The following is a 16048-nucleotide window of genomic DNA, read 5'->3' as shown; positions in this document are numbered from 1 at the left end:
ATGCTGTGCATGGGGAAGCATGGGCAGGGCCTAGGGAGGAGGATCCAGTGTCTGTGTGTGAGTGAGAGTGAAGGAACCAGTGACAAGGCCCACAAGTGTCTTCCCCAAAGCACTTTAATGCACACACCAACCCAGAGTCCCTGCCTGCTGCCTGGGCCAGAGAGGCCAGCCCCACCTGGAAGCTCCCATGGCTTCCACAGCCTGGTGTGCCTAGGAGGGCCGAGCCCACACACATTCTCATCAGTACGTGAGGGGCGTGAGGATGAAGAGGCGGTCTTCTTCTTTGCGGATCCAGCGCATCAGTTTATGGATGGCACTGACGGCCGACGCCTTGGTTCCCAGGGGGCTGTAGCACATGTAGAGCTCAAAGGCGCCTGTCACCTGGAGGAAGGGGGCACAGGGTGGTCATCCAGATTAGACAACCGTAGTGGCCCTTGCCCAGGACCCCAATGAAGCCCAGCCCATCCCAGGGCTGCCTTACCCAAGCCAGGAGGTTCTCGTTGGGGCCCGTGTAGTAGATAGTCTTGAGTGGGCGGGAGGCATTGTGGGCGCGGCTGTGCAGGTACTGGTAGAGGCCCAGCAGCCGCTCCTGCTCCTCTTCACTGGTGTACGGGGCCTCGATCTCAGGGCTGGAGATGGGGGAGTAGGTTCGCAAAGGAATGACTTCCACTGGCTTCTCTGGAGATCCAGAAACACCTGTTCCTAGCCAGGGAGACTCCACCATGGGTCCTACCCTCCAAATGCCCCCCCCACCCCAGGACAAGGCATCGTCTCCTCACCACTGAAGACTCCCCAGGACAAAGCTGGGCCCACCCAGACTGGAGCCCTGTTCTCCCCTCTCCCCCAAGTTCATGGCATCTTTGGTGACCCTCCCTTGGAAAAACCAATCTGGGTTTAGGTGTCCTAGACAGAGTGACAGGTCTGAGATGAAGGAAAAGTGAGCCAGGAACCTTCTGGACCAAAAAGGGGTAAAAGGAGGATAGAAGATGCCTCATCTGGCCCCAGCCCCTCTGCTGGAGGAGGAAGTGGAGGAGTTGTGCATCCTGGGCTGAACCAAACTGACCAAACAGAGGAGACCTCTGTTCCAGCTTCCTTCCCTGGGTGTATTGGGTATTTCAAGGCCTTATGGGAAATGACTGAAGTAGAGAGGTGTATGCTGATGGGGAGTAGGGTGATAGGGGGTTTGGGCCCCTGGTATCAGAGTCAAACAGACACAGAAGGTCGGTCCATTCCCAGAGGGGTCATCAGCTTCAGGACTGCAACAGAGCTCAGGCCCAACCGGCCGGCCGCCCCACCCCCCCACGCCCTTGTCTCCCTCAAGCAGTCTCCCCAAGGCCCTCCCTCACCTGGTGAAGAGTCCCGAGCTCTTTGACTTATAGAGGAAGTGGCGCAGGTCAGGGATGCCCACTTGGGAAACACTGTAGTAAGGTGTGCGCAGTGCCTCCCGCAGCACCAGGTGCGCTCCGCGCTTCCGCAGGCGCTCCTGAAAGCGGCGGCGGCAGTCAGACACTGCAAAGAAGTCCTCACGGTCGGTGGAGACGAGCAGCAGGCAGAGATCCGTGTCAGGCTCCAGGTAAGAGATGTGTGCGTGGAAGAAGCCGGCTGCGTTGAATTTGGGCAGGCACACGGGCGTCCAGGCCTCGCCCTCGCGGAAGGACGAGGAGGAACTTATGAGGTTGAAGAGCAGGTGCAGGTCGATGGGGTGCAGAAATTGGTCCTTGCGGCGCACAAGCGCCACAAGCTGATTGCGCGCCAGCAGGATGGAGAAGACGAGGCTGCGGGCGCGCGCCTGCTGCAGGCTGGCACTCACGATGTCGCGCACGGCCGCCGCCAAGGGCAGGCAGCGCGCCGCCCCCATCAGGAAACTGGGGTCTCGCGCCATCAGCTGCAGCAGGTTGTCCGTGATGCGCTCAGAGCCCGAGAGCAGGCGCCGCAGGTCATAGTTCTGCTTCTGCTGGAAGATGTGGCTCAGCTGCGCGCCCGTAAGAAGGCTCAGGATCTGGTAGTAGATGTAGAGCAACTCTTGCGCCAGTTCCTGTGCCGACTGCCGCGTGCGGGCCACCGCCACCAGCACCAGTGGGCTCCGGCGCACGAATACTACCTTGTAGCCATCTGATGGGACCGACGGATAGGGGTGGTGTCAGCTTCAGCCCTTCTCCGGAAAGCCCTCCCTGAATGGCCTGCCCTAGCACCCTCAGAGCCCTGCTTTTCCCGTGCAGCTTTCCACAATCTCTCCACCTCCCCTCAGAACTGTGCACACAGAGGGGGCTTCAGGATGAAAGAAAAACAGATGCCCATGGGCCCCCCTTTCCCCTTTCCTGCCACTTGTTTCACAGACTGGGACCAGCTAAAATGCAGGAAGCACTTCAGAAAGACACACATTCTTGGGCTAAGTGGCAAGAGCTGGGTGGGGCTCAAGACCTGGGATTTTTTTGGCCACCTCTCCTGGCTTCTCACCTTCTCCAAGGGCAAAGCCCATGTGCGAGCCACCTTTGGCCCCCACAACAGCCCTATGAGGCAGTCAGTGTTGTTTTCCCGTGTTCAGATGAGGACCTGGGGCTCGGTGAGGTGGAGGGACTACCCTTGGTCACATAGCACATCCCAGCCCTCTAGTCCCTGGGAGTCCGAAACCTGGTATGGTCTCTCCTGGCCAGGGAGACCTCCTGGCACCCTTCTCCTGGTGGCTCACCTGCATGGATGGAACGGATGGCATTCTTGTCAGCCTCCAGGAAAGATACCAGGGCCACCATGACACCCATGGTGCTGGAAAGTGCCTCCTCTGACCCATAGCGGGAGTACACAGGCTTCCCCGCCTCGCTCAGCACGAAGACATGCTTCTGGTGCAGGCGCCATGCCTCAGCAGTCTCCTCCTCATCCCCTTCACCAGTGCCCTCTCTTGAGGGCTCTGTGGCTGGTCGCCCAGCTGCCCCTGGGGACTCCGGCCAGTCCTCAGAGCTTCCTGGAAGCATCTCCTCCTGCAGGTCTCGGGCGACACCTGTCAGCTGGGTGCTCAGCTCACTGAAGTCCTGGCTGATCTGGCGCATGTCTGTAGGCAGAGGTGGAGGACCACCAGCACCCTCCTTGGGGCTCTCCCCAGAAGCCACCCCATTCTCTGATTCAGTCAGGTCCTCATAGGAACGGGCATGGACGAACATGGCACCCTCCTGTCCGGCACCTGCCAGCCAAAAGCCCTGGTGTTTAGAGCAGTAGCTTCTGGCAGACCACCTCACCAGCAAGGTGCCCAATACAGTACTCTGCCTGTCCTGATGAGGTAAGCCACTGTTCCTTCTGGCTACAAGTCATGCTTTGCTGTGACTTACAGCCCACCAGCCTCCTCCCCTCACCCTGGGAATAAGACCCCAACCCCTCAAGGCTGTGGTGGTAGCCAGTATCTGCCTGCCCCTCTCACTCTCACCTCACAGCCCTTCGTGCATCTGCTCTTTGGATATCCCCACCTACCTCAGGGCCTCTGCATCTCCTGTTCCCTCTGCATGGAAGGCACTCCCACCTCCTTGCATGCCAGCTCCCTGTCACACTTCAGCTCACAGCAAAGATGTTAGTTGTCCCTGTCACCTGACCCCCAAACCCAGGCACTCTATCATATCCCCCTCCTTGACTTCTCTTGGGGCACTTATCAGTTATTGCCCTTCTCCCCAACTGCAGTGGGGTTCCCCCTCATGGGCAGGAACCTGGCTTTTCGCTGCTGTGTTCCCAGCACCTCGCCCTGTGCCTGGAATACCTCCTGTGCTCAGCAAATCTCTCTCCCTGGGAGAAGGCTCCCTGACCCTGCACAGGGACCCATGGTTCCTAGCCCCCTCCACTGGAATGCTCTCACTAGCCTGTGGCTCCCCCAAGGCAGGGACCATGTCAGTTTTCCTTTACTGATTTTTTTTTTGGACAGAAGAGTTCAAGAGATATGTTTTGAGTCTCTATTGAGTTCAACACTGTACCAGGCATTGGGGATACAACAGCTCTGTGCTCAAAGAGCTCACAATCTTGTGGACAAGAAAGATGGGCAATACATACACACACAAATAAGACTACAAATTAACTAGTGTTCTGTGCAGAGCATGGTCAGAGCAGGCCTCTCTTGTGAGGAGGTGACATTTAAGTTGAGAGCTGAGAGAGAGAGAAGGAGCCAGGGAGGTACCTGTAGACACAGGAAATAGGAGAAGAGCCCACACTGGTGGCAAGACAGCACAGAGCAAGTGGCACAAAATGAAGTGGAGAGGAAGGCCAGATGCACACTGAGCCTGGATCCTTGCAGTATCCCCAGCACATGACAAATAGCTAACAAGTGAGTGAACACATGCATGAATGAGTGACAGTGAAAGAGTGGTTGGGAATCCCGATTGCCCTGGAGGCTGCTCTAGCTGTAAGCTGGCTGGGGCTGCGCACCCTGCCCATACCTGGCTCCATTCCCTGGGCCAGTCCTGGTGTGGGGCTCTCAGCTCTCTCCACACTCTGCCCATCAGAAGGAGCCAACGTGCCATCAGGGCCTTCGCTGCTTCTCTTCCTCTGCATGTCAGCAGCCATCCCTTGGGCTCTCCTGTGGGGCAAACAAAGGCATCATTGAGGGAAAGGGGGAAGGTGCTAGTGGCAGGATTCACTGGCATAATTAAGAGTGGTTAAGTACAGGAAAGTATCCCTCACCAGGACCCAGCTAACTCAAACCTCTGGGGAATGGGTTCTGAATATTCCCTTCTAAAGAAGCATGCTGTTCTCTTTCTGATTATAAAAGAATGCATGGGGGACTTGCCTGGTGGTCCAGTGGTTAAGACTCTGTGCTCCCAATACAGGGGGCTCGGCTCAATCCCTGGTCAGGGAACTAGTTCCCGCATGCTGAAACTAAGAGCAGCATGCTGCAACTAAAAGATCCCTCATGCCACAACTAAAGATCCTGCATGCTGCAACTAAGACCCGGTGCAGCCAAAATAAATAAATAAATATACTTTTTTTTTTTTTTTTTTGGCTGTTAGGTCTTTGTCGCTGCTTGTGGGCTTTCTCTAGTTGCGGTGAGCAGGGGTTAAGCTTCGTTGTGGTGCGCGGGCTTCTCATTGCGGTGGCTTCTCGTTGTGGAGCACGGGCTCTAGAGCGCAGGCTCAGTAGTTGTGGCGCACGGGCTTAGTTGCTCTGCGATCTTCAGGATCTTCCTGGACCAGGGATCAAACCCGTGCCCCTGCATTGGCAGGCGGATGCTTAACCACTGTGCCACCAGGGAAGTCCCTGTGTCGGGTCTTAGTTGCGGCACTCAAGCTTCTCTCTAGTTGTGGTGTGCAGGGTTTCTTTCTCTCTCTCGTTATGGCACGTGGGCTTAGTTGCCCCGCGGCATGTGTGATCTTAGTTCCCTGACCAGGGATCGAACCTGCATCCCCTGCATTGGAAGGTGGATTCTTTACCCCTAGAAGTTCCAGGGAAGTCCCAGTCCCTATGTGGATTTTTATGTAATCCTGATCACTCTTCTCTGAGGCAGGCACTCTTGTCAGACAAGCTTTACATATGAAGAAACTGAAGCTGTGAGAGTGTAAGTACATTTTCCAATGTCACGATAGGAAAGAAGCGCTGGAGCTGGGAATTGAAACCATTCTGTATCCTGATATCTTCCACTGTACATCCTACCATGAACATTTCTCCATTCAAAACTGAGTTGACAAATCAGTTCTTTTTGATATTTAGACATTTACTATGAACAAAGTGAGTCAGAGTAAATAGGCCCAAGCCTTGCTTTTCTCCTTGCCATCTGTACCTTTTGAATTTGGCACCAGGGCTCACCTCTCCAGTTAAAAACAACTATGGACATGTCAGTTCTCAGTGCCCATTTGATGGACACTAAGGACAAACTCAGCCTGATCTCCCAGTCCTTCTGCAGCCTCAGGGCCAGGTGGAGGTGGCCAAGAGTGGATGTCAGGGATAACGAAGTTGGGTGGCTCTCTTGGGATCAGCCTCTAAGGTCCCTTAATGTCAGGCTGAAGGGTCTTCATTTGGCAGGCAACAAACAATCCATAGGAGAGGGGTTCCATCTGAGGCACTAACCCTTTAGGGAATAGAAATTTGGCTGGATGGGCTAGAAGGGCAGCAAAGACTAGTCAGAGACTCATGAGGAAGGCACTGCAGGCAGGCCAGGGGCCTGGGGGGGACTGGTGTTAGTGTGAGCAAAGCAGACTCTGTCCCTGCCCTCCTGGAGCAGAGTCCATAGGGAATAATTGAGGCTTGTCCCTTACTAGCTCTGTAACCTTGGGCAAATGACTCCACCCTGAGCCTGGCATGAAGTCGGTGCTCAAAAACATTCACGAGAAGAGTGATTTCAAAACAGTGTCACCAGCACTAGCATTTGTGTGGCCCCCGCTTACCTGTGTCTAAGAACTCTCTCCGACCACAAGTTCCTAGCAGGCAGCTCCTGCAAGTGTACCCAAAGAATTGATTTTCAAGCTCTTCTGTCATCTTTGTTGTAAGCTATGGAATCCTTTCTTCAAATTAATCTTGTAAAGCAGTTCAATGTGCAAAACAGACAGAGAGGGAGGCAGGGCCAGAGACTGGCCTGATGGCCACGCCCCCACTGGTCCCGGAGCACCACAGAGTTAAGTGGGGGTTGGGTACCACTGGTCAACAGCATCACCCCACACAGAGTGCGCTTTGAATAATCTTCAAAGGAAGATTATTTGGGAGAACATCTACCTTTTGGGATTTTCTAGGCCACCAATCCTGTCCATCAGGACAATCAAGAGTGATGGTTCCCAGCGAGGGTCAGAGCCCAGAAGACCAAGGTGTGGTCCACCTTTTCTGATGAAGAGTAATTAAGAAGCTGCATGCCCTCAACAGGAACCTGGGGAGGCATCCAGAAAGGCCTCCTCTGAGACTGAGACCAAGAGGAGCAATCCAAAACAGGCCAAAACAGCCACCGCAACACCACGGAGCCCAGAGCAGTGGGTGCTAAGGAAACTAGGGCATGTCCAGATCTTGAGCAAGAAGACACAGGCCACACGAGAACCTTGAAGACCATTATTTTACAAGCTAACCTAAAAGCCCGGTTGGGGTCTGCATTGCTGTGTAAAGAGAGAGCGACCCCAGAGAGATGAGTCTGTCCATATACAGGCAGAGGGCAAGCTGCTACTGCCAGTCCTGGGGTTGTGGCCAGGGCTTCTGGACCTGGCTCCTTGGATGGAGGCCTGGATTGGTATGTGCTTTTTTCTGAGGAGAGGGTCCAGAACAATTACTTTAAATGTGAATGCCCTACATTTCTATGTGTACACACTTCCCCACTCCCCTAGTGGAGAGCTTCACATCTTCTCTCTTCTCAAGCTTCCATCTTCTTCTCCAATGCTCACCCTCAGCACTATCAGTGATAACCTTACCTTCTATTTCACTGAGGACATGGAAGTCAGCAAAAGAGAACTTCCAAGATTCCCACTACCACCTCACCTCACCTGCCAGACTCTGCCTTCCTCCTCCTTACTAAAGATGAGCTGTCTGGGCTCCACTAACGCCTCCACTCCAGCCCCTCTCACCCATCCAAGCAGATGGCTTCAGCAGCTGTCCCTCTCTCTCTCGGATCATCAGTGTCTCCTTCTCCCCTGTTCAACACCAATATACTGATGTTTCTTCCATTTTCCAAACACCTTCCCTTAGATGTGTTTACTCTGTTATAATTCATTGAGCTGTACTTACGATTTGTGAACTTTATGTTTGTTTTATTTCAATTAAAACCTTAAAACAAACCTCCCCTTAACTCTACATTCCCCTCTAGGTACCACCCTATTTTTTTTTTTTTTTTTGCTGTCCTTTATAAAACAAACAAACAAACCTCAAAACAGTAAACAGTACTTGGAGTTTAATTAGTCACGTAAGCTAGGCTATGCTGTGTAACAAATGAGTGCCAAAATGGTAGAGGCTTTACACATAAAGGCTTTTTTTGTTTGTTTTGGCCATATCACATGGCTTGTGGGATTGAATTTGGGCTGCAGGCAATGGAAGTGCAGAGTCCTAACCACTGGACTGCCAGGGAATTCCCTAAAGGCTTTTTCTTTTTTTTTTTTATTGCAAGCATTTTTTTATTGAGAAATAATCTATGTATAACATTATATTAGTTTCAAGTCTACAACATAATGATTCAATATTTGTATATATTGCAAAATGGTCACCACCATGTCCGTTAACATCCATCACCACACATAGTTACAAAATTTTTTTTCTTGTGATGAGAACTTTTAATACCTACTCTCGTAGCAACTTTCAAATATACAAGCATTATTAATTATAGTCACTATGCTGTACATTACATCCTCAGGATTTATTTATTTTATAACTGGAAGTTTGTACCTTTTGACCACCTTCACAGATTTTGCAAGCATTTTTTAATAATCTCTAAAGGATAATATGTATTAAAATATTTACAAGTTCCTAATTTGACAGGCTGACTCCATTATATACAGCAGGGGTCCCCAACTCCCAGGCTGCGGACCTCTATCTGGGACGTGGGCTGTTAGGAAGTGGGCCACACAGCAGGAGGTGAGCAGCGGGAGAGCGAACCTTCATCTGCCACCCCGTGCCGCTCCCCATCACTCGCATTACCGCCTGAACCAAAAAATATGGAACGCTTCAGGAATCTGCATGTCATCCTTGCACAGGGGCCACGCTAATCTTCTCTGTATCATTCCAATTTTAGTATATGTGCTGCCGAAGCGAGCACTAAAGGCTTATTTTTTGCTCACGTACTGTGGGTTTGGTAGCAATTCAGAGCAGCTCCCTCCGGGCAGTGATTCAGGAATCCAGGCTACTAGCATCTTATAGCTCTGCCGTCACCTGGCAATGGAAGACAGGGCTGGAGGGTCATGTCAGAACTCTTAAATACTTCAAAGTCCAGATTGGCCAGAACTAGTCATGTGGCCAGAGGGACTGGGGAATGTGGAGCGCTCAGGTGTCTCTCCACTTTTCCCATTCACACTTGAATCCATTCCAACTATTACTCCAGTAACACTGCTCCCTCAAGGTCTCCAGTGACCTCCAGGATCATCTCACTTCACTCAGCAGCCACAATGATTATTTCCTCTCTCTCAAAACACTTTCTTCTCTTGGCTTCTGGCACATCACTCTCCTTTCATGGTTCTCCTACCTCATGGACCACTCCTTCTAAGTTCTCTTTACAGTTCTTACTGTGGAGGGACCAAGATTTCAGGTCTTGGATCTCTTTTCTGTCTTCATTCGATCCCTTGGTGACCTTATTCAGTCTCATGGTTTTAAATTTCACTGATAAATTAATGATTCCAAATTTTATTCACAGTCCTAATCTCTCTTCTGACTTCCAGAGGCACACACATTTAACTGTTTACTTGATGTCTGCCCTTGGATATTTTATAGTATCTCAAAGTTCTATGTCCAAAACTGAGTTCCTGATCATCCCCTTAAAAAGTTGTTCCTCTCAGAGTTTTCTCCATCTCAGTGAAAGACAATTTGATACTTCCAGTTATTTAGCAAAAAATCTTGGAGGCATCCCTTATGCCTCTCTTTTTCCCGTACCTCATATACCAAACCACCAGCAAATCTTCAGAATACAGGTACACCCAGCAAAATGTCTCTCATTAACCTTTGCCACATAGAATGCCTCTTGGTTTTTAATACACAGCTGTGGTAGCCAGCCTTCCAAATGGTCCCCAGTGATTCTCAACTCCCAGCATTCAAGTCTATATACTCCCATCCCACACTGAGCAGAACTAATCTATGTCACCAACAGGATAATGTGAAAATGACAATGTGTGACTTCTGAGGCTAGGTCATAAAAGACATTGTGGCTTCTGCTTTGTTCTCTTGGATCACTCTCTCTAGGTGCAGCCATCAGCCATCAGTTGTGAGGACACTCAAGCAGCCCTAAAGAGAGGAGCTCGTGGTAAGAAACTGAAACCTGAGAACAGCCAGTACCAATGTGCTAGTCATGTGAGCAAGCAGTCTTGGAAGCAAATCATCTAGCCCCAGTCATGCCTTTGAATGACTGCAACCTCATGAGAGACACTGGGCCTGAATCATCCACCTAAGATGCTCCCAAATTCCTGACCCTCAGGAACTGTATGAGATAATAAATATTTATTATTGGTTTGAGCTGCTAAGTTTTGGGATAACTTGTTACACAGCAATAGATAACTAATACAACAAACTTGTACTGATTGAGCTTATGTTTACATAGAAAAAAACTATTATCAACACTTGATCTATATTTTTAAATAAAGGAATGTGCATTTAAAGCCTCAAATTACATTTCAAATAGAACTGATAGATCATTGAGTACCAACAAAAGGGGTTTACTTACATCATGGCTATTTGCAGGTACTGCAAGAGGCCATGATGCTGTATCAAAGCAACACTGTTTGATCAGGAGGAAGTGTTTTAAGCATTTTGTATCCTAACATTATAATTTATTTGGCATGTATTAGGTATGTCTTTTCCTTGTGTTTTAGTGCCATTTTAGAAAATTGGGGATTTGGGGTTGATGAAGGAAGAATTATACTTTTTCCCATTTGAAATAATGGGGAAACACATAAATCAACTATACTTCAATAAAATGTTAAAAAAAAAAGTGGGAAACAGACACTAAGTTAGTGATTCCAGACAGAATGTCCAACTTTCATGGAACAGATTACTGATGTTCCATGGGGAAATGCCCATATTCAGAATCTGACCACTTCTCATCACCTCCACCACTATCACATTGGTCCCAGTCAACATTATCTCTCTAGCAGATTGTTGCAAGACTTTTTTTTTTTTTAACATCTTTATTGGAGTATAATTGCTTTTCAATGTCGTGTTAGCTTCTGCTGCGTAACAAAGTGAATCAGCTATACATATACAAATATCCCCATATCCCCTCCTTCTTGCGTCTCCCTCCCACCCTCCCTATCCCACCCCTCTAGGTGGTCACAAAGCAGCAAGCTGATCTCCCTGTGCCATGTGGCTGCTTCCCACTAGCTATCTATTTTACATTTGGTAGTGTATATATGTCAATGCCACTCTCTCACTTCATCCTAGCTTACCCTTCCCCATCCCCGTGTCCTCAAGTCCATTCTCTACGTCTGTGTCTTTATTCCTGTCCTGCCCCTAGGTTCATCAGAACCATTTTTTTTTTTTAGATTCCATATATATGTGTTAGCATATGGTATCTGTTTTTCTCTTTCTGACTTACTTCACTCTGTTTGACAGACTCTAGGTCCATCCACCTCACTACAAATAACTCAATTTTATTTCTTTTTATGACTGAGTAATATTCCATTGTATATATGTGCCACATCTTTATCCATTCATCAGTCGATGAACACTTAGGTCCTGGCTATTGTAAATGTCCTGGCTATTGTAAACAGTGCTGCAATGAACACTGTGGTACATGACTCTTTTTGAATTATGGTTTTCTCAGGGTATATGCCCAGTAGTGGGATTGCTGGGTCGTATGGTAGTTCTACTTTTTGGTTTTTTAAGGAACCTCCATACTGTTCTCCATAGTGGCTGTATCAATTTACATTCCCACCAACAGTATAAGAGGGTTCCCTTTCCTCCACACCCTCTCCAGCATTGCAACAGTCTTTTAACCAGTCTCCCCACTTCTGTCCTTGTCCCTGTACAGTCTATCCTTCTCACAGCACTCAAAGTGATCTGCTTGAGACAGAAGTCAAGTCACGTAGCTCCTTTGCTCACTAGTCTGTAATGGTCACACCTAACCCAGTGAGAAAGCCAATTTCCTCACAGTGGTGCACAAGAACCTCTCTGTCTACACGCACTGCACCCCACCCCCCAAATTACTTCTTCAACCTCATCTCCTATTCTTTCCCCTACTTGCTTTGCTTCAACCCAGCCACACTGACATTATGGCTTTCCTTGAGTATACTGTAAATGTAAATCCTGAGTATTCCTTCACTTCAGAACTTTGCTCTTGCTGAATTTTCTGCCTGGACCACACCTCCCTACTTTTCCCCCTGCCCCCCACCTCACCTATTCCACTACTTGGCCAAATATCTACATGACTCACTCTGTCACTTCCTTCAGGTTGCTGCTCAAGCGTTACCTTATCAGAGAGGCCTTCCTGGAATATCCTGGATTCTTATCTCCCTTGCCCTGCTTTATTTTTCTACATTGAAGGTAACCCTGTGAGCTGTCGCAAATTTCAGAATGTCAGCTCCATAAGCAGGACTTTAATTAACATTTGTCAGATAAATGACTTTGGAAGGGAGAAGATGAAAGATCCTCAGAGAACACCCAGCTCCAATGTAGCCTTGGGAGACTCCTGCCTGTAGGGAAGACTTAGTCCTTGGTAGTATAGTTAAGTGTTCAGTAACAATGGCTCTGGAGTCAGAGGGGCGTGTATTAACCTGGCTTGGTTTTATAAATCTCAGCTTTCTCACCTATGAAATGAGGATGATGACAGCACTGATTCATTGGGTTGTGGAAGGATTAAATGAGATAATCCATGTAATTTGGTTACCCTAGCACAGAGTAGGCACATATACACTCAGCTGTCTTTAGCACATCATGATTATTCTTATTCAGACCATGTGTACCTGCACTTATACACAGATCCAGTAATCTCTGCCATGTAAATCAGTCCTTTGCGAGTTTGCTCATCCTGAGCCAGGCCCTTAGTGAGCAGGACGTGCTTCTGACCTCATGAAGCCAGGGGGGCTCTGGCCTGAAATGACCCATCTGTGATGCTGGGACAAAGAGATGCCTTTGGGCCTAGGGCTGGGAGTTCCTCCAGGCTAACTGGCTATTCATCCTGAAGTTTCAGGACAGACCTGTAACTTCCCTGCTGCTCCCAGAAGTCTCTCCCAAGCTGAACTCCTTTCTACCACATGTCCCTGCTCTGTGGCCTTGCGCCTCTGGCTCAAAGACCAAAACAAGGTCTACAGCAGCTTATCCCTGAGGGCCCACTACCCACTGATCCCAGTGGGATTTAGGTAACTGCGCCCAGCATGGCTGAGTACTACCCAACATGGTACCTGCATGTTGTGAGGGCAGGGTCAGCTGGCTGGGGCTAGTGGACATCTCCTTCCGAACAGTTCTCCAACCACCTGAAATCATGTAGTACCTCAATATCTCCAAGGCAAGTATCGGGGTCCAGCCAAAAGCCCTGGTGAAGCAAACAGTTCTCTGGACATTTACACTGGAAACTAGGCAGGGAGGGTGAATGACTCATAGCAAAACCCACCCCAAACCCCATTGGAGCCATAACCTGTGTGGCTGAAGCTCTTGGGTGGCTGGGCCTGAAGCAGTTAAGCAAGAGAGGTCTCTTGGAACCAGTCCCAGATACTCCCTTGGGGCCCCTTCTCAGGCAGCCTCTCTAGAAGCCCCCAGGGCTTGCTATTTTCCCTAGAAGTGCTCTGCTGTGCCTTTGAGCAATGTCACCAAACAAGTTAGCTCAATCAGCCCTTCTGGTATGCCTCCCTCCTCTAGGTGCCTGGCCTGGAGAGAGGAAGGGCCTTGCAAGAACCCCTCCCTACTGGGTCCCTACCACTCTTGCTCCCTCTTCCTGCTTAGATAGTGCCCTATCCTGCCTTGACCCTTTGGGGAGTGGGCTATCTGGGAGGATGGTGCCAGGATGCATGGATGTGTGGCAGACAGAGTCCAGGTGAGGCTGTGCTGTAACTGCTTCAGCAGGATGCCTACTCCACGCTGAGAGTATAGCTTGGTACTTGTCACTGCTAGTGGTCACTCCCCTTTCTGACAAAGGCTGCTCACCCTCCCCAGCAAACTCGAGCCCAGAAAGTATGGCTCAACAGGTGCAAGAGGCAGCTTGGTTATCTGAGCCAGGGCACCCTTGAAGGCAAAGTCCCAAGCCTCAAGACACTTTCAGGAGCTTCCTGCTCACCCCACAGTCAACCTCTGCCAGTCTCTGAGAGCACTCTGCTGGGCCGAATGTGTGTGCGTTGGGGCTACAGGACTTTGCCCTTCCAACCGAAGAAAGAGTTCCAGGCCTCGCCTTTTGTATTCCCCAGCTGGGAACCGGCGAAGGGACCCCAGAGAGACCCAGTCCTTCTACCGCAAGTGGCAGCGTAGACTGCAGGGGCCCCCAGTCTTCAAGCCCCTCCCTTCAAAGATGACAGCTCTCCAGTCTCTTGGCGCCCCCAAGCCACGTGGGTTGGCAGTCGGACTCACCTGTTTCTCGGGGAGGGGGAAGGGGTCAGGAAGCACAGAGATTGCTGGTCACTGCCCTCTGCCGGACCCCCGGGAGGTCACGGGTGTCCGGCCGGGCCCGGACTGATGGTTCAGGTTCGCGGGACCACGGCCCCCTGCAGACACAGACATGGCCACAGCGCAGGCCACCGCTCCCTCCCACGGCCCCTTGCCCGGCTGCCGGCTCAGGAAGACAGCACTCGCCGGCCTCTGGCGGCGGAGGCCCGGCTCCAGTCGCTGGGCCTGGCCCTTCCCGCCCCGGTGTGCATTATGGGAAATGTAGTTCGCAGTGCACGGCCGCCGCGAGGTGGGGCGGGGCGCCAGGTCCCGGCAGAGACCTGGGCGGGGCCTGACCCGGGTCAGCGGTGGCATCATCCCGCACCGCCTTTTACAGGGTCCCGGCCAAACTCAGGCACCTCCCCAAACCCAAAGCCTGGGGTGGACCGCAGGCCCAGACTCCCTAGCTCCTCCGCCCGACCCAACAAGAGGTTTATTTAAAGCGAAAGAAAGAGACTATGGCATTGTTTCCTCCACTAATTGTGGAAGGACAGTGCAAGTTCGGGGGCTGGATAAATGTCATTAGTGGACCCGGCCACACTGACTGTAAAGGATGTAGGCACACCAACTGCTGCTAAAGGAACACCCTTTTATTTTTTTTATTTTTTTTTAAATAAATTTATTTATTTTTGGCTGCATTGGGTCTTCGTTGCTGTGCGCGGGCTTTCTCTAGTTGCGGTGAGTGGGCTTCTCATTGCAGTGGCTTCTCTTGTTGCGGAGCACAGGCTCTAGGCACACGGATTTCAGGGGTTGTGGCTCACTGGCTCTAGAGCACAGGCTCAGGAGTTGTGGTGCACAGGCTTAATTGCTCCACGGCATGTGGGATCTTCCCGGACCAGGGCTCGAACCCGTGTCCCCTGCATTGGCAGGTGGATTCTTAACCACTGTGCCACCAGGGAAGTCCCAGAACATGCTTTTAGGCACGTTTTCGTATAACAGTATGAATCTCTAGAATGTAGCTCTCAACTCTGCACATAGAATGACCTGGGGAACTTTTAAAAAAAGATGAATGCCTGGATACCACCTCTAGAAAAAAACAGGAAAACATAAAATCAACAAGTTTACTTTTGGAGAGTAGTTTAAAGAAATGAAAGTAGGGATTAACAACAATACTGCTCATGTTTTCTCTGAAGCAATTAAATCACTTAATAGCCTCATGGTTAATTCACCCAACAGTTCAGGGATGAAGGAAAAAGTATGAAGTCACTCCTTTGATTCTCTCTGCTGCTCCAAACACCCCAATGCAGTGTTCTGTCTCCATCTCAGTCCTACACTGGAATTGAGGGAGAGCTCTGCCCCTGGGCTTTTCTCATAGTCTCAGACAGCTGCCACTTGGAGCCTACCTCCACAACACTGGACTGTGACTGACATTGTGACAAAGCTGTGGCCTTTTACCGGAGATGGCTTTGCACAGGACTTAGACCTTTGCACATAGTTTAACGGGAGCTTTCTCCTCCCTTTTATTGATAGTTAAGAACATGTGAGAAAATGCCCAATTCCTTAACTATCTTTTCCCCTGGGAAGGAGAGAGGAGTCTCTCCCAGTCTCCACAGGTCACTCAGTATTTTCTCTCCTTACTAGCTCAGCAGGACAGGCTCCCACCCTTAGAGTAAATAGCATTTATATAGTTTTACTCTCATTAATCCTGCCATATTACATTATGAGAGTTCAAGCCAAGAAGGTCTCATATTCTCTGGTTGATACAGAAATATCCTGGCTACATTCCATTAACCAGAAGCTGCAGCCCATAGAATTGATCCCTATAGAAGACAAATTTAAAGTTTTTTTTAACATACCTAACCAATCTCCTCAACAGTCTCCACGTGACCTCAGGGCTTATCTGAGT

At 50.0% G+C, this 16048-nt stretch overlaps 1 protein-coding gene and 1 non-coding gene across 3 annotated transcripts; both read right to left on the bottom strand.

Moving 5' to 3' along the window:
- Window positions 1-94: 94 nt before the first annotated feature.
- Window positions 95-14304, bottom strand: MON1A (MON1 homolog A, secretory trafficking associated). 2 transcript variants are annotated; one of them, XM_065885665.1, is made up of 6 exons: window positions 14128-14304; window positions 4410-4549; window positions 2690-3175; window positions 1347-2112; window positions 482-629; window positions 95-381 (listed from the first exon to the last, which is right to left on the bottom strand). In XM_065885665.1, exons 2-6 carry the CDS (start codon window positions 4534-4536, stop codon window positions 241-243), a joined length of 1668 nt encoding a protein of 555 aa, XP_065741737.1. In that variant the 5' UTR covers window positions 4537-4549; window positions 14128-14304; the 3' UTR covers window positions 95-240. The 2 variants fall into 2 exon arrangements, with proteins under 2 accessions (XP_065741737.1, XP_065741738.1); XM_065885666.1 differs by lacking the exons at window positions 2690-3175; window positions 14128-14304 and having other exon boundaries at window positions 241-381; window positions 4410-4536.
- On the bottom strand, window positions 8580-8686 carry LOC136130129 (U6 spliceosomal RNA). Its single transcript, XR_010656321.1, has one exon. It is a non-coding gene; the product is annotated as a U6 spliceosomal RNA (small nuclear RNA).
- Window positions 14305-16048: the final 1744 nt, after the last annotated feature.

The sequence above is a fragment of the Phocoena phocoena genome, chromosome 10, assembly GCF_963924675.1.
Source record: "Phocoena phocoena chromosome 10, mPhoPho1.1, whole genome shotgun sequence".
Lineage (NCBI taxonomy): Eukaryota > Metazoa > Chordata > Mammalia > Artiodactyla > Phocoenidae > Phocoena > Phocoena phocoena.
This window is presented reverse-complemented; position numbering and strand designations above follow the sequence as displayed.